General features: G+C 44.6%; 1 protein-coding gene across 3 annotated transcripts in view; it reads left to right on the plus strand.

Moving 5' to 3' along the window:
* UNC80 (unc-80 homolog, NALCN channel complex subunit) overlaps positions 1-17,444 on the plus strand; it is a 119,030-nt gene that overhangs the window by 88,579 nt on the left and 13,007 nt on the right. For all 3 annotated transcript variants that reach the window (XM_042874555.1, XM_042874554.1, XM_042874556.1), the window contains 10 exons: positions 1,877-1,912; positions 2,238-2,456; positions 4,835-5,035; positions 7,409-7,532; positions 9,770-9,895; positions 11,722-11,845; positions 12,618-12,824; positions 14,303-14,487; positions 15,378-15,543; positions 16,435-16,614. In XM_042874555.1, coding sequence (XP_042730489.1) covers positions 1,877-1,912; positions 2,238-2,456; positions 4,835-5,035; positions 7,409-7,532; positions 9,770-9,895; positions 11,722-11,845; positions 12,618-12,824; positions 14,303-14,487; positions 15,378-15,543; positions 16,435-16,614 — 1,568 coding nt within the window. The remainder of the gene's footprint in view (positions 1-1,876; positions 1,913-2,237; positions 2,457-4,834; positions 5,036-7,408; positions 7,533-9,769; positions 9,896-11,721; positions 11,846-12,617; positions 12,825-14,302; positions 14,488-15,377; positions 15,544-16,434; positions 16,615-17,444) is intronic.

Here is a 17,444-nt window from a genome sequence, read left to right on the forward strand (position 1 = left end):
TGGAGTAAGATAATGTCTGCGCTGAGTGCTTCCTCAGTTGTCTGAGGAGGTGCTCTAGATATTGTGGGAGAGAGCAATCAGATAAAAAGAGCACACAGCCCAGAACTGAATTTCTGACATAACCACAATCTCCAACACTGTAAATTTTCATTTAAAACTGTGTTACTAAATAGAAGACCAGAATATCAAAACAGAAGGCACTCATCCTTAATAGCCTTTTTTCGTTTTCCTCTTTGCACTCTAGCAGTACACTGACAGAGCAACTATGTCCTTCAATTCACTGCTTTGCTTCCTTTCAAGTCTGCTGTCAAAGAGCCACTGGACAGAGTCCATTTGGGTAGCAGAAAGATTTGATCCTTCTGGCCTTGTTCTGAGTGACTGAGCAGCAGTAAAACCTCAAACTATATGTCTGATGAGACTACAGAAGTTGGCACCTCCTCTAGTTTTCTTTTCATCCATTTATTTTGCCTTTTTTCCTTTCCTGTGGTCTCTTTATATTGCCTTTGCCTCCATTTTGGCTTGGGTTTTTTTGTTTATTTTATTGGGGGTTACATGTAGCAAAGGAGAAGATGGCAAAGAATATGGGAAAACGGGAAGAATGACTGGAAATATTCTTGTCTTTGTTTATAAAAATATAACAAGACAAAAAACTTTGCACAGGGAATGGGAAAAAGGAAGGGGGTGCCAGCAGACTTTAATACTGCTCCTTTCGTATTGGCCATTCAGATTAGGCTACTGTGAGAACAAGGCTACTGGCAACTTATACAGCCATAGAACAAGGGCTGGAAGCTTGTTACTGTTCATTCCGAGCAGAGTATTCCTTCTTAAATTCTCTTTTGTTGGTAACAACAGATAATGGGTGTGTGCACAGTCAATAGGCCAGTCAAGTACCTTGGGCTGTACTGGGCTATAAATCAAGAATATATTTTTGGCAAGTCATGCTTTCCAAGTTGTTCCCTGTCTTCTTTTGTACTGAAGGGAGATAGACATCTCTTTCTATATGAATCATCAAAGGGCTATTATTGTCACTTTATAGATGTGAAGTGTGCACATCTTGGTTGGTAACTCCTGGAATCAATTTGTTGCTCTTTAACACTGGTTCATTCAGGCTTGGAGCATCAGCAGTGCAACCAACACCGATCTGCTTTTCAATCCAGGATCTGAATGTTCCTGGTTACAGTGGTGTAATGGAAAGTAGTGCCTCATTTATATTATTTGTATACTGACTGTGGAAAGCAGTTAATATGTATCTGCTGACAGTCAAAAGTAGAGACTCCGATGCTGTGTGACTTGAACATATTGGTTTAAATTTCCAGATATTTCTCATTGTCAAGCATTCAGTCTCAGATCCAAAAACATTTCTGAGCTGCTCTAATTTTCCAGCCCTTAATTCTTCTGCTGTCATTGCAATAGACATCTGCTAGCATCAACAGCAGTCTCACAATGATAGAATGGTTCCTGTTCCTGACTTGGTTGTGTTGGCCTAGAGGTGCAGGGTTTGTTAGACTTTCTCAACAAAAGTAGCAAGAGAAAATGGCAACAAAACAAAACTGTGAGGTACTCTTCCCACGAATGAGCTCTGGTTTCGTGAGAGAACAAACACTGAGTGAAAATTATTAAGTGAAATTGCTTGAAAACCTTGTTTTTTCATTTTATAATGAAGGCAATAACTACGACAGTCTGTTTTTTTGCTGCCAGACAGGAGGTAAAGGCTATTTAGTGTTGTCACTAACTATGTGTAGCCACGGTTCCAGTGATAAAAGTTACCATCCTGTCCATGGGGAGTGGCTAGAACATTGACAGCCCCTTGCAGCAAGGCACAATTCAGGGACTCCTCAGCTGCTGTTTTACAACTGCACCGTTTCTGTTTTCCCAGGTACCCAGAACAGGGAGCCAAACTACACTTTATCAGGTACAGTAAAATCTTCACTCGGCCTTCTCTGACGTGAGGAACTGTTCTGCAGCACTTTCCAGGTTCACTGGGTCTCACCCACCGTTGCTGTGACAGGCAACCTTTTTCAAAAGAGGATAGCAAAGGATAGTTCATTTTTCTCGTTCTTAAAAAGACTTTGCAGCTGGTAATTTCCCTTTTTTTTTTTTTTTTAGTTACAGGTGCAACGATTTTTTGTTTTCAATTGCGGGTGAAAGAATCTGCTGCAGAACAGACTGGAGAGGTTTTAGAATTTATACCTGTTCTTCTGCATGCAATGCTTTTTTTCTCATTTTGTATCTTCCAGGGAAAACCTTCATTTACTGGAGGAGGGCCAAGGTCTTCCCCGAGAAGAACTGGATGAACGAATTGCTAGAGAGGAGTTCAGGAGACCGCGGGAGTCACTGCTGAATATCTGCACTGAGTTTTACAAGCACTGTGGTCCAAGGCTGAAGATTTTGCAGAACCTGGCTGGAGAGCCCAGAGTCACCTCTCTGGAACTGCTGGATGTGAAGTCACACATGAGGTATTCCACAGGCTTTCTCCTTTTACTTGTTCATTTCAGGGGAATTCACTTCTTTTAGCTCTTAACTTTTCACAATAGCAAGACGACTCAATCGCTTTCTGTTAGTATAGGCTTGCATGTTGCTTTCTGAACCATGCATGCCTTGGATGTTCTTTAGATTGTACCTGATGCTGCTTGCATGTAAGAAGGGTTTCATAAGCTCTCCTTTGGTCTTGTTTAGACCCCCATCTCTGTGGATGAAACAAAAGTGGAGGCTCATCTGATACATCAGAAGAAGTTATGATGAGGAGCAGAGTAGATAAGGCTGCTCTCTAATGCAGGGGATGAGGAAGTTGCCTATCTGGCTCAGTGGGGCTTTTATCTTCTCCTAGGACATTGTGCACCAGAACATGCTGCCAACAAATATAGGGAAGGAGAAGATAATCTCTGCACCATTTGGCACAAATGCCTGGAATATGGGGGAGGATAGGGCAGAAGGCATTTACAGGACCATCACCTCATTGTGTGATAAAGCAGGAGCACAAGATTTTTTTAAAGGTACAGCAGCGAGCCCAGAAGGCTGGTTGGGTGCTCACTGTAGATTGTTTTGTTGCACAGTGGCCTAGAAGGAGCTGAGTGGAGGCTTCTAATAGTTTGGACCTCATTCTGTGCTGACTCTGTGCTTGCTGTTCATAGTAACCACAAAACAGGGGTAATTCGCTACTGAGAAGTGTTGTCCAGTTAAAAGGGGAAAAAAAAAAAAAAAAAAAAGCAAAAAAAGCATTGAGACAAGAGAGAATGCACCTGATTCTGTTGATAGTACAGTCATCTTCAGGGGAAGTTCCTTTGCCTCATCTTTATACCTTTTTCGCCAGAAAAGCCTTGTGAAGCAAGCTGAAGGGAGTCAAATGCTAGCAGTGCATGGAACCCGTTTTGTTCCTGCCCTCTGGACCAAGGAAACCCTTGAAAAAACATTCCTGCCTTTACATTCATGCTCCGAAAACAAATGGCAAAGCCCCTTTTCTAGCAGATTCTGCCATAATTAGAGATGTATGTTTTGTGTTAATTTAGGTCTTGTTGAACAAATGCCCAAATTTGCTGGGGAGCTGGGAGGCTGTTCCTTTGGTTGGTTTGTGTATTTCCTTATTAACTGAACGTTGCTTTCCTTCCCTCTGGCAAATACTTAGTAATTTAGAGGGTAATTTTGAACAGGAGATACCTGTTACTGCAGATGCACGTCATTCCTGTGTAGCACTTACCTGCAAACAAACTGAAGGTCTGATGGACCTGGATGTTTTTCCATGCCATCTTTTTCCAAGGGATGTAAGAATTAGGAATTAATACTAATTGCATTACAAACTCTGTGACTCAATATGAGTCAAGAACTTTAATCTTTTGCTAGGAAATAAAGGTGAGGTTCCCCGGCCACGTTTCATCTTTGCTTAGATATAGTTGTGTTGGGCTTTTTAATGATTTCAGTGGGAGCAAGAAATACACGTCTGATGAATGAATTTTCTTTGTTTCATGTCATAAAGGGTTTAATTTTTTTTTTCCATATTACATTGCCATCCTAGTTTTACATTTGCATCTAACAATCTGAGTGTACTAAGGGTACAACTTGGAAGTATTTGCTAGTTAGCAGAAATGTAGAAACTTCATTTCTGTATTTATTTCATAATCAACATAGATTAGGCTTAGTTGCTCTTCAACAATTTTGTGTCCCTCTCTTAGAAGATGAGTTTCACAAACATGAACGCGCATGTACAGAAGGTGCTATTGGTGTGTTTTCTGGAAAGGATACTTTCTTGACAGGAAACAGTTACAGAACTGTTCTTCAGTGAAACAGTTACAGAACACGTTAGTAGCTGCATTATTTTCTAGAGACAAATTCTTTCAAGGCCAGAGGTTGCAGCAGTGAAGCTAAGGGTTTGATTTGCAGATGATAAGTTGTGCTCTGATTCTCATGTCTCCTGGAAAGTGCTGGAAATGACTGCCTTATTGTGGTGGAACAAGAATTGCTTTATCGTAGCTCCTAAATAAAAGGAACGTTATCTGTTTTCTTGCATGAATTCATTTTCTAAGTGTCAGTTAAATGACTAACAGGATTTAGCTGCTGAAGGAAACAATCTTTTCTAGCTAGACAGCAGATATACCAGAACATGATGTGACAGCCATGGTCATTGAAGGCTGTCAGATGCCTTCTCAGAGTCTTCAGAAAACGAAATAATAGGCTATTCACTTATAACAGGGTTCATCTCACCTAACTTCAGCCATTTAAAAGTGAAATATTTAGTCTGAAGAAATCATACAGGTCTTTTTGGACCCAATGAAAAGGGCACGTGTGAAGAAATGCAAGCTGTAGAGTATCAGGTTTCTCTCTTAACGAGCTCTGGTTTCAGATTGGCAGAAATTGCACATTCCCTGCTGAAATTGGCACCTTATGACACGCAGACGATGGAGAGCCGAGGTCTCCGTCGCTACATCATGGAGATGTTACCCATCACTGACTGGACAGCTGAGGCGGTGAGACCTGCCCTTATCCTCATCTTAAAGAGATTGGACCGTATGTTCAATAAAATTCACAAGATGCCTACTCTGAGGTAAGCAGGTACAATGGAAACCCTCTGGGGTCCGTTTCTGATGTTGCAAGCCGTGAAGTGTGGGTATGTCATCTAACTAGAACTGTTGTATTGCTGTGAGCCTTCACATTATATTAGAAAATGAAGGGTTTTTCCTCTGTAAGTGTGCATTTATGTTGACGTTTTTGTTGTGGCTTCTGATAAAAAGAAAAGAAATTTCAGGTAATCAAGAACTACAGAGAGTACTTACAGAAATCTCATGTTCTTTCTCCAAAATACATCATCAGATTTGTACCGTCTGCCATCTATTTATTTTAGCTGTGAATTAAGGAGATTAAATTTTTTGTTCTTTAATGGAAAGTTAAGTGAACTCTAACAAGAGTATTTCAAGAATACCTTCTCACAAAAATGCTGTTATGTTCTCTGTAAAGATAAAGTAGTCTGGAGCTATGCAGTAGCTTCTCAGTGTGCCTTCATAAAGGGAGCAGAACTGCAGCAATTGAATCCAGTCAGTGCCTTGTGAAAACTTGGTGCTTCATGAAGTAGTGCTGTGGTACAGGCCTTGCTGAGTTCCAGAAGTATTCAAAATTGAACATTTCCACCTCATAGGCAGTGATATATATGTTGTCTGGGTTGTGTAAAATCCCTCAACCGTGCAGATTTTCCAATGATCTTAGTGAAGAAAGCTCTTGGTCTCAGTTAACCTTGTGGACGAATGTCCTCAACTGCTTTGTTTTCTTAGCAATACGAACTGGGAAACCAAATAACATTAGAGAACATCAGAATCTGGAACTTAGACACAAAACTTCAGGTCCTTGTGGGAATCATGTGTATACAACTAAGATGGAGCAAATAATAAGAGGGTGATTTCTTCTTTCTGGCATCCCTACGTGTCACTTCCCTTTGGCTAACAATCTTGTTTTAGAAACTGCTGCCCTTGTGGGGAATTTAGAGCTGGAGATATTGATGCTTCCCTTTCCTGATGGTTTGATTCTTTGATAGGCCTTGCCATTTCATTATGTTCTTGCTCATAATTCCTTCTGCTTCAAAAGGCAGCTTAAGAGTCTTCCTTGTTCTTGAGTAACTTTCCTTTTGTCTAAGTGAATTGAATGCTTATAAAATAAAATTCTCCTCATATTCCCTCATCTGTGCTTGAACCTGTGCTTAGATGAAACTATTATTCCATATGCATAGGGACAGAGACAACAAAGCCACTTGACCAGATGCATTAACTACATTTAAGTATTGTTAAGCATCATTTAAGCAAGAAACCTCTTGGGATGGAAAAGAAATCACATGTTTGGATGGCAGACCCTAGAAGCCTTCCATTAGGATATTTACACCAGAATCTTGCATACTGCCTCCCATGGGCACCCCGCTCCAAAGCCACAGTCTGATGGGAGTAGTGTAAGAACGTGTACAAAGGCAAACTACTGTTCCAGAGTAGGTTTAGGAGCAGTAGTTGCTGAAAAATGAGGTGTATATTTGCATACTTTAGAATTCAGACAGCAAACGTTTCATCTTACTTTCATCTGTAGGAAGTCTTCTGAGCAAACTTGACTAGGGTATTGCTCATTCCTGAGCAAACAGGTTATTCAAGCCTTGTCCTTCCATCCCAGTAAGTACTCGGTTAGATACTGGCTTCAGAACTACACCATCTCTGAAGAGTCCGACCCTGAGATCAAAGGTGGGAACCGCTTTGTTGTTATTTCTGATGTATCTGCTTATGGTTTGGAGGGAGCCATTCAGAACCTGTCAAGAGGACATGAGTCCTACAAGCTATTTTGAAGAAAACTGAATTGTCAGGGAAGAAGGACTCCTGAAATAGAGGACTTTGGTGCTGCTCAGTTGTCCTATGTGGGGTGAGGACAGTGAAGTCTGCACTGCTGGGCAGCTCAAGTACAGAGAGTCAATGTGACTCTCTCAGACTGGATGGCAGAGTAGTTTACAGAGGACACTCACAGCTGACGAGGCTTATTGAACATCGGAAAGCCACAAGAGATGGAGGAGTCACTCTCAGTTGGGATCATGGCCCAGCAGAAGTCCTCCCACACACAGGCACACCTGAGACAGCTGTCTGCTGAGTCTGTTTCATCCCCCATTGTAGGGAAAAGTGAGTCACAGCCTATCTACCGTTGTTGTCAGGGCTTTTTTTGTCGCTAATGCAGAATCTCTGCTACGTTTTGGTCTCTCAGACACTCAGTGTGCTCTGTGCTTTCCTGAGCTGCGTGGATAAAACCTTCTCTCTGTCGTGCACTTTGTGCTCATCTCGGGCATCGTTGCTGTCTGAAACGTTTCCTCTGTGGGCGTCACTGTGTGTCGGTCGCCATGTTTGCGAGCGTCTGGTGGGGGGCAGGAGGCCAGCGGCTAACAGCACCTACTGTTGTATTGCAGGCGCCAGGTTGAGTGGGAGCCTGCCAGCAATTTGATTGAAGGGGTTTGTTTGACACTTCAGAGGCAGCCAATCATATCCTTCCTGCCTCACCTTAGGTCTCTGATCAATGTGTGTGTCAATCTGGTGAGTAGCCAAGCGGCAACCCTGTGAACCTTTTGCTAAACCTCAGTCTGCTGTTGACTTCTCTGCACCGAAGATGAGAGTCCATTCCCATTCCTGTCATTTTACCTGTCCCCCTTACCCCTCGCAAGGGGACTTCGCAAGTGACACTAGAGATAGCAAGGTTCATTTTTGAAGTGGTGCATGGGGAGATACAGTGACCAGTAGCAGTGGTCAAGCGATTTCTTTCCGTTGCTCCCCACGCACCACTTTGAAGATCTACCTTTGCCAGACTGAGCTGAGAGTTGAGGGCTGCAAGTTGGAGAGTGGGGTGGTGGAGACTGCACACACCTGGTAGAGGTGGGGAGGGGCTGATCCTGGAGATACCTACCGTCTCCAGTGGGGAAGGACCCTGCTGGCTCTGTCAGAGGCTATCAGGTGTCTGGCTAGTTAGAAGGATTTACATGGGTGGATTCACTCCTCTATTTGCAATGTCCCTGGCTTGATCTAGTACAGGTTTGCATGGTACAATGTTCAGATCCCACTCTCGGTAGACATTTTGCTCATAAGTGTGTTACAGCAGAGGTGATAGAAACAGAGCCTGTTTAGTCATTCAATAATAGATTGTAGTTTCTGCAGCTGTTACAGTGGGAGCAAAGTCTCCATTTGATTTCCGTGTAACTCCAGCTATTTGTAGAAATGCATGTGCTCACATTTCATGTGGAAAAAATACAGGTAAGGGGGAAAGGCGGCCCTAGTATTGTCATTGTTGTTGGGTTTAATAACGTTTTCTTCTGAGAATACAGATGTTGGAACTTTATCTAGCAGTATCAGAAAGCCTCTCTGAGGAGATTTAAGAACAGTTATCACTAGTTAAAATGCAGTATCAGTGTTTACAAAGGCTCCTGTCCTTCAAGCCTCTGCAGCACTCTTAACTGCAAGGACATGGAAGTCCAAGCTGACAGAGTCCATGAGACTTCTTCCTTGTTCACGCAGAGGTGGCTACTCAGAGGCACTGCAAATCGGGACACTCAGGCTAATTGGAGTGGTTTCACAGGGAAGCTGCTACAGAGTTAGCTAGAATACAAGTTTACAATGGACTTGTAGTTTGATAAGCAGACAATATGGAGTGAATCACAACAGAAAGCTCTCTAAAGAGCATGCATTAGGAATGAGCCAGTGCTCTAAAAAAAGCAGAAAGATCTGCAGTGCTAAAGTGCAGTCATAGAGCTTACATTCAGCTGGCTGGGAATGTCAAAGAGAGGTACCAGGAAAAGATGTATTCTTTGTGTTAAGAGGATCTTACCGTTAGCTGTCAGAACTTTGGCTGCTATGTGAGCACCCCTGACTGCATACTGATATTCATGTGTAGACCAATTACATCACAAAGCCAAAAAGAGATTAGCTGGGAAAATGGGGAAATACTTTAATGATAATCCATGGTGACAAAAATAAAGGGCTCTGCCATTGTAAATTGCCCTTTGGTTTTCAGGAAGAAAACTGGTTACTGCCTTTCTCCGTAAGCCAAATTTGTAAAAGTGTTTTCTGCCTGTTTCTGTCATCTAGATTTATCTAGTCATGGAGAGAAACGGGCAGATGCAGACCTGTGATTTAATTTGTATGAGGAAAATATCCAAAACAGTTCAAATAACTCTCCCCTTGAACTCTTGTTTTCTTGTGGTGATATTTCACAGGGTTGCAGACAACCAAGTCACGTGCAGGTGACAATATTAGAAGTCTTGTGTCAAGTGAGATGAATCATACTTAGAATCGATAGGAATAGAGTGTGTTTGAGGGGAATCTGAACATTGTACAAAACCCGGCTTGGGTCAGACTTAGGACATTTTTTTTTCCAGTAGAAGAGAAGGGAAAAAGATACAGTTTCAATGCAGACTTCTTGCTTTGGTGACATATTTCATTTGTTACAGTTGTTACATGACGTATCCTCCAACTCAAACTGTTCCACCAGTCCAGTGCTGGTCATTCAGGGCTGGTACTGGGTACATTTGTAAATGTACCGAGCTACCTGTGCACTCCTCCCACCCTTGCCGGTTCCCTCTTCCCCCCTCCCTTTCCCTGCTAGAACTCCTCTTCGCTGGCCCCATCTCCCCCAAGGACCACTGTGGATGGCTGGTTCTCCTAGAGCCACCCCAACCCAGTGCTCGAATGGAAGGCCCCTCCATTTCACTGATGTTGGAGGATATGGCATGGATTAAACTGTAAGCAGTCAGTTGTGGTGATGTGCTCTGTTTGTATTGCAGGTGATGGGAGTGGTAGGACCCTCCAGTGTGGCTGACGGATTACCCCTTCTTCATCTCAGCCCTTATCTCTCGCCACCTCTGCCCTTCAGCACAGCTGTTGTCCGGCTTGTAGCATTGCAGATACAGGTGTGTCTGCCCTGGCCTGTGGCTAGGCGTGTTTTAGCTTCTGGTTGAGACACCAACTCATCGGTGCTCTGTTTTGTTTCTGCAAAAGCTGGGCAAAAACTGTGGAACATACACCAAAAATCAAAGAGAAGCAACACGTAGATTCTCCCATCCTTTTGATGATTTGAACTGAGCTCAAAATTGACCTGTTGGGGCCAGCTCCGCAGCAAGCATCCATCAGCTTAACATTGCAAATTCACGTCCAGGGAGTTCGGCTGATTGATGCTGTTTAGAGCTCTGACAAGCATATTAGGATTCTCTGCAGTATCTAAGAAGCTAGCACAAGTCTTCTGCCATGGGGAAATGTGCCTGGGTCACGTCCATGCAACCCAATGTCCTTTCTTGTTGGGTGCATGTGCGTAACCGAGAGGTAAGAGTTGGTCACAGTGTGCCAGCTCAAAGAGGCAGGGCAACTTAGGATTTTCAGCTGCTGACTCAATAACATCCTTGTAGCGAACAACAAACCCATCCTGTACTTTTGGAGAAATTCATCACTATTCCTTTCTCACGACAGTGCCACAACAATTACAGAATCTTTCTGCCCTCGTATCTCTTTCTCCTCCTCATTGGCGTGAGATCAGATAGAGTGGAGACAGTGGCAGCAACAGAATGAAGAGTCAAATTTTTCATAATTTAGCTCCAACTTGCATTTTTAAATATGCATTGACACATCCAGTTGGATACTTCAGCAACTATTTCTGAGAAGTGGGGCTGCTTGGGAAGGGTTAGAGGGATGAAAACATAGTGCTGTCTCTCAGAGCATGAGGCACAGAAGGACTTTTTGATACCAGCTCACACAGAGCACAGATTTCTTCCAGCTCTGAGTAATGGTTTGTTAATCAGAAGCAAAAAAGGGCCACCGTCACCTTCTCTGAAATCTTTTAGCTTTTTTTAAAAACAGATACCAAAATAGTCATTTTAAAACCAGATTGGGAGTTTCCATTTTTATGATCTTCTCCTCCCTGTTCACTCCTTCTTTTAATGGGTTTTAAGTGGAATGAAAACCAAACAGCAGGAAAACAGGAGACGCTGTATTCCTAACGCTTCCAGTAGGATATGAAACAGAAATACTTCACATCCCACCAAAAAGCATTCTCTGGAATTTCTCAGCCCAGATGTATAAATTTGAGAGGTTACAAAGTTCAGTTGCATTTCACTGCTAGGACTATAGCAACTGGGAAGTTGTAAATGTAAATGAGCAGAGGTTCTACTAGCAGTCACTTGTATTACCTCGTCTAAAGAATATGAAAGATCTTTCACTTAAGGTTTCAGTAAATGTGCATTTTGCTTATTTTTTAGGAGTTCATTCTTTATGTTAGGAAAGGTGGTAGAACAGCGCAAAGTGAGGTAGAGCAAAAAATGTGTTTGGGAATAACCTCCATGTTCAAACAGCAGAATATTTAGATAGTATCATTTGTGCTGTTTCCTCTGTTCATTTTTTGTTATTCCCTGTAATCAGGGTCAAATTCTGGTCCCATTTGCAGCAGAACTGAGTTTGGAACTAACACCCAGCCAACTACTGTGGTATGCCTCTGATATTGTTAATGTCTGTGGGTAAGGAATCTGAGCTGCTTACCTCTTGGTTATGACAAGAGCAGGTGATGCTTAGGTTGTTGTGTGAAATCCTTTTACTCCTGACTGATGTCAGGGCTTCTAATTCAATCAGGTCATCATTGCCTGTTGTGCTGTGTAAACAGGGTGCCTGGGGGACCGCCATTCCCTACAGTAACTTGTGTGAGTTATCTGCTGATGAAATCGTTTAATCCTTTCTTATTATTACTGCACAGGCTTTGAAAGAAGATTTCCCCCTAAGCCATGTGGTCTCCCCATTCACCAATCAGGAAAGAAGGGAAGGAATGCTTTTAAACCTACTGATTCCATTTGTGCTCACAGTAGGATCTGGAAGCAAAGGTCTGACTAATTTAACAAAAGGAGTTTTTCTCCCTTTTTCTGACAACTGATGTTTGCACTTTCCCTGCTCTCTGTTGATTTTTTCCTTTTTATTTTTTTTTTTAACTTATTGATTTGTTTTCTTTTTTTTGGTTTGCTTTCTTTTTTTTTTCCTGTCACTTACAGTGTGTCAGCTAAGTGCCCTTTGGGTCTGAGACTGGAAAGAGTTCCACTGGGGGAAGTTGTTTCTCCTCTTTGTTTCAGCTGTGCCGTGGTCCTTGGGTCAGGTCTTTCACAGACATGCTCCCTTTTTGAAACCGGAGTGCAAGGCAAGACAAGGCTGTTGTAGCAAAAGCCAAAGGGGAGCAGAGGTCACAGAAATTGCCTTCCCCTGTGGATTGCTGTCTGCCCAGTCCATGCCACTTGTCTGGCACGAGTCCTGCTCCTTGCTTTCTTCTGTAGAGGGTGATCACTGGTAAATCCCCAAAGAAAAGCAAAGAAGAAAGGGAAGGGAGAGATAAAAAGAACGTGAGATCATCGGACCACTGAATGGGACATTTAGTTGTGCTGTGTAGCTCTGTGTTTGTGCGTATTGGTGTTGGTGTTAAATAAACTTTGCCTTTGCTTGCAGGAGGAGAAACAGCATAACAAGGTGTGGGGGACGAAGTTGTGGCTTAGGGGACAATTGAGATTGCCTCACATTTTGGAACGGAGCAGGGTCTGGATCTTTGGGCATCCTTGAGGTGTAGCCTGATCTTTCTCTCTCTCTCTTTCCCCTTCCAATGCATCTCAGACAGCCCCTGGCTGGAGCAGCCTGAGGTCCTACTGCTGCTCCAGACTGTTATCAATATCCTTCTGCCACCTCGCATCATCAGCACGTCCCGCAGCAAGAACTTCATGCTGGAGAGCTCGCCTGCCCACTGTTCCACCCCAGGGGATGCAGGGAAGGACCTGCGGCGGGAAGGGCTCGCGGAGTCCACCAGCCAGGCTGCCTACCTGGGTGAGTGATGGCTTCTGCTCACAGCTGGGAAGAGACAGAGATAAAATGGAGCATTCAAAACTGTAGGTAACACCAAAGAAAACCATCTCAGGCAGGAGCTAATTGAGCTCTTAGAGCTGCTTTAGATCTTGCCCTGAAATAGGGGTCCATGCCAGAGCATGAAGCCAGGAGTAACTCTGGGAAGTATTGCAACGTGAGCGGTGTCTGCACTGCAGGTGGAGGAGACTGCAGCACAGATAGATGCCGCCCAGTTTTCATACTGCCAGGATATAGCCACAAAAGGCAAGTCAGCCTGCCTACCATCCCCTCATGTGACACTTTTACTGGTCTGAGGTTACCTGGGGTAAAACGTGATGCAGTCTGCCTGCCTGCTGGTCCTGTGCACACAGTCCTTGTTGACTGATATTCGCCCTGCTCGCTGTACGCTGCTGCAAGGGAACACAACGTTTGCCTCACATATGACCCTCAGGTGAAAGGAAAGAAAAAATAATTGAAACAGAGCTTCAGCTGCAGTCTAGGTTATCAGAACTATATGGGGAGCCCTCCTTCTGCACAGCTTCAGTGTCTGGTTTTGTGGGAGCTCTTACCCAAAGACGTATTGTGGTCTTTGTTAACCTGTATCTGAGGTATGGGGTGCCATTGATGGAAAAACTGCCAGTTCATCCCTGATTTAGCTCCCAGTCCCAGAAGACGTGCATACAGGTGTGTGATGCCTTGACCATCCCATTAGGAAAGATAGTACAGTCGGCCATTACCAGGCCTGCTCTTTGTTCCAAGGGATAGATTCCTTGTCTCTTCTGTGAGCTGTTGGTCACAGTCCTCTTTAATATAGAATATTGTTCTGAGCCTCATCTCCTCTCTTCATCCCCTAATTGTAATGCAGTGCTCTTGTGAATTATGGCCCTTGGCTTACCAAACAGTTTTTTTTGTTGTTTGGCTGTGGCTCAAACAGATGCACTGCAAGAAAGATTCTTTTCATTGCCCTGTAAATAACCTGGAGATTATTGTGCTCTGAGGGTGGCCCTTCACATGGCTGTGCTTGATGGAGATTTTTGAGTTGTCTGATCAGCCAAGGCTGTGTTCCCTTCCTGAGTTGCTTTCACAATACCTGGATTCCAGGAAGATAAACTAATTACATTAGAAGAACTCTGCAGGGGGGGAGAGAGGAAGCTGGAGCAAGAAGACACAGAGGAACTTGGGTGTGAAGTAGGAAAATTTCCTGTTAGTAAAACCGAAAGTGGACCTGCCAGTCCTGAGCTGTAGGCCCTTTATTCTAACAGAGTTGTTTCTCTACCTGAAGTGTTTGCAGACAGAAGAGGCTTGTAACTCTTAGGTGTGTAGGTGTGCAGTTTCACGTGAGTGCATGCATGCTTGTGCTGGTTTGTGCTCGTTGTGGCCTTCCCCTTTTCTCCCTCAGTAAACGTACTGGACACGATAACATCTCTGATTGCCCATTGCTGTTGTGTGTTTTCCTGTAGCCTTGAAGGTGATCCTTGTTTGCTTTGAACGCCAACTGGACAGCCAGTGGTACTGGCTGAGCCTGCAAGTCAAAGAGATGGCGCTGCGGAAGGTGGGAGGGCTGGCCCTGTGGGACTTCCTCGACTTTATCGTGCGAACACGGATTCCTATCTTTGTGCTCCTTCGGCCCTTCATCCAGTGCAAGGTAACAGGTGCTTTAGCTCCTGACAGATCACTCCCTGAAGGCAAGATATCCCTTATTAGCCTGCTGAGAACTGAGGTAACAGCGTGCCGGGGAGAAATGGATGTTCATGTATGGGGAGTGACTCTTCAGAAGTATTGATGTGTTAGTAAGCACATGAACCCTTTGAAACTAAATCACAAAGCTTTTTGCTAGACAGCAACAAAGAGTATGCCAATCATATAGGAGCTCTGATCCAAGAAGCCACAGAGAGGACAGCTAGACTTAGTACTACTGGGCTTCACCAAGAGGGTTTTCATGCGGACGTAGTTTTGTGACAGACACTCAAAAGTAGCATGGATGCTCTGAGCCCAGGCTTGGCTGGCAGAAATTTTCTGAAAATGCTCTTCTGAAAAGAGCTGGGCAGTGCAGCTAACAGCCAGGAAGCACCACTGTGCTTTGCATCTCTGGGGTGATGGTTCTGATGGGGCTCATGTGGAAGAAGAGACAGCTGCCGGGCTGAGGCAGTCAGGGCTTAAGCTAATCACAGCTCTTCTCTGCTTACCAGCTAGACTGGCACATGGCACTCACCTTATTTAGCCTTCTGTTTCTCACCATTTGGACAGAATAAATCATATTGCAGGCTGTAGCTGTGTAAAATCTTAGGGTAGAGCTTAGCGTAAGGAAGCCCTGATCTCCACGTACCATTAGTAAGTGAGATTTTGTGTCTGTTCAGTCAAATACAAGGTTGTTCCTGAAAGACAGGTGGAAACTTCTCATAGCTGCAGTCAAAACCTCGTGCCAGCAAAGCGGGCAGTTTGCTGCAGGCATGTGCTGGTCTGGAGACCAGTCCCAGTTCCCTGGGCGTCATTCCCCTCCAATGCTAATATGTCACCGTGTTGTTCATGCCTTAGCTGCTGGCCCAGCCGGCCGAGAACCACGAGGAGCTGACTGCACGACAACACATTGCTGACCAGCTGGAGAGACGGTTCATACCGCGGCCTCTCTGCAAGAGCTCCCTCATTGCAGAATTCAATAATGAGCTGAAAATCCTGAAGGAGGCAGTGCACAGTGGATCCGGTAAGGAGAGGAGAGCCAAGGGGCTGCCAGCCCGGTCTATCCAGGTGGTTCACCCAAAAGTTAACCTGTGGCGTATCTGCCCACTGTCTGGGAGGAGGGTGAGATAATCCACTCTGAATCCTTGGCAGCTTGTCCCTCAATTAGGCCCCGTGCCCAGCCCAGCCTTGCTGTTGGACAGCCACTCAAAGGCAGGGCAGCTGTGAAATGCACTTTGTGCCCATTTTTTTCCCAGTAAGACCATTTCTCAGCAGGTGCCTCTCCATCACAGCTGGCCTGCACAGCCCCATCACACAACATGGCAAGCCCTCACTTTCATCTCTATACATCTGGAGCAGCTCATGTAGAAACATATATCCATTGTTCCGCAGCAGTTCTGTCTCCTCTGCTCTTCATCTTGCTTTGATTTTCTCTACTGTTGCCTGTGAGCTTACAGCATAAGGACGCATCTCTCCATCTCTCTCTTTCCACAAGGGGACGCTTCTGTAACAGTCACCCTTCCTGCCACGAGATGGCAGCCACTGCTTACAGACAGCAAGAGATTTTACATGCTTTGTTCTACAGAAAGGAAAAAAAATTTAAAAGAAAATGCCTCCAGCTTTTTTTTTTTTCTCGGCAGTAATCTGCCTTGTTCCTAAATGTCGAAGCTGATCCAGAAAATATGTCAGTAAGGTTGAAGGAGAAAAACAGACTGCATAAGAGAAAAACAGGCACACCATAGTAAGACTTGGGAGAGACGAGGTGAGCCAGGGCAGCTGTGTCTGCTTTACCTCTGCCCAGCCACTGTTGCACTGGTGGGAGCAGAGCCGGGTGCCCGATGTGACATGAATGCATGGTTGTTTGTTGATTTTCAGTTCCACCTCTGACTTAGGTTTGGTTTTCTCACTTTTGCAGCTTACCAAGGGAAGACATCTGTGAGCACCGTGGGCACCTCCACCTCTGCTTACCGCCTGAGTCTGGCCACCATGTCCCGTTCCAACACTGGCACTGGCACAGTCTGGGAGCAGGACAGCGAGCCTTCCCAGCAGGCCTCTCAGGACACACTGAGCCGTACAGATGAGGAGGATGAAGAAAGTATGTGGCTACTGAATGGAGCAAAGCTCTCATTTCTGAAAGGGTTTCTTGAATGTTCCAGAAGACAGATGGGAGGGGAACAGCTGTCCTAGCGTGGACAAAAGCATGTGGGTGTACGAGGCTAAGAAACTGTTGTGGTTGCTACATCATCCATGATGTTAGAGCTTGGGTCATTCTATACCTCCACGTTTCCTCCTGAGCTCTGTGTAGAGAAAAGGAAGGGCACAGGCAGGCTTTTAGTGTTGAGACCTAGGCTGACGTGCAGTCCCCACATTGCTGATAAGACATTTAGCAATCAGACCCCTCTGACTTTCATGTGACGGTTGTGGGGCGGTGGCTGGCTGTGTAGTTGCTGAGTGCTTTTGCCTCATCACTTGTGTCCAGATGCTCTGACGTGGGATATGTTGTCCTTGTGCTGCATGGAATCCAGCTGTGGCTCTGCAGGGTAGACTGTTTGTGTTTGTGTGCTTGTGTCACTTGATTCACAAAGAGGAAATTAAGTGTTAAACCTTCTGACAACAAAAGCCTGATATCTCTGTTTTGGGCAGCTGGAAGGCTCTAGGGCTGCCAGGCTTTCTGGTGTCTGTTTAAAAGGAATGGAATGGTGAATCTTTTGGGGAGTGATTTGCAATGACCTCAGTGTGGCTTTGTCATTTCAGCTGAGTTTCATGTTATTCTTGGAATTTCTCCTTCTCTCTGCTTCTCTGAGCTGTCCATCTGCTTCTGAGTTGTCCATGATTGAAAACCAGGGTAGAAAAATCTGCTTCTATGTCGTCAGGCTTGAGCTTCCCCCTTCTTTAGCAGGGATGTTGTCTTCTGGTGCCACAGCG

This window comes from Lagopus leucura, unplaced genomic scaffold (assembly GCF_019238085.1).
Source record: "Lagopus leucura isolate 7727_CA_CO unplaced genomic scaffold, USGS_WTPT01 Super-Scaffold_100012, whole genome shotgun sequence".
NCBI lineage: Eukaryota > Metazoa > Chordata > Aves > Galliformes > Phasianidae > Lagopus > Lagopus leucura.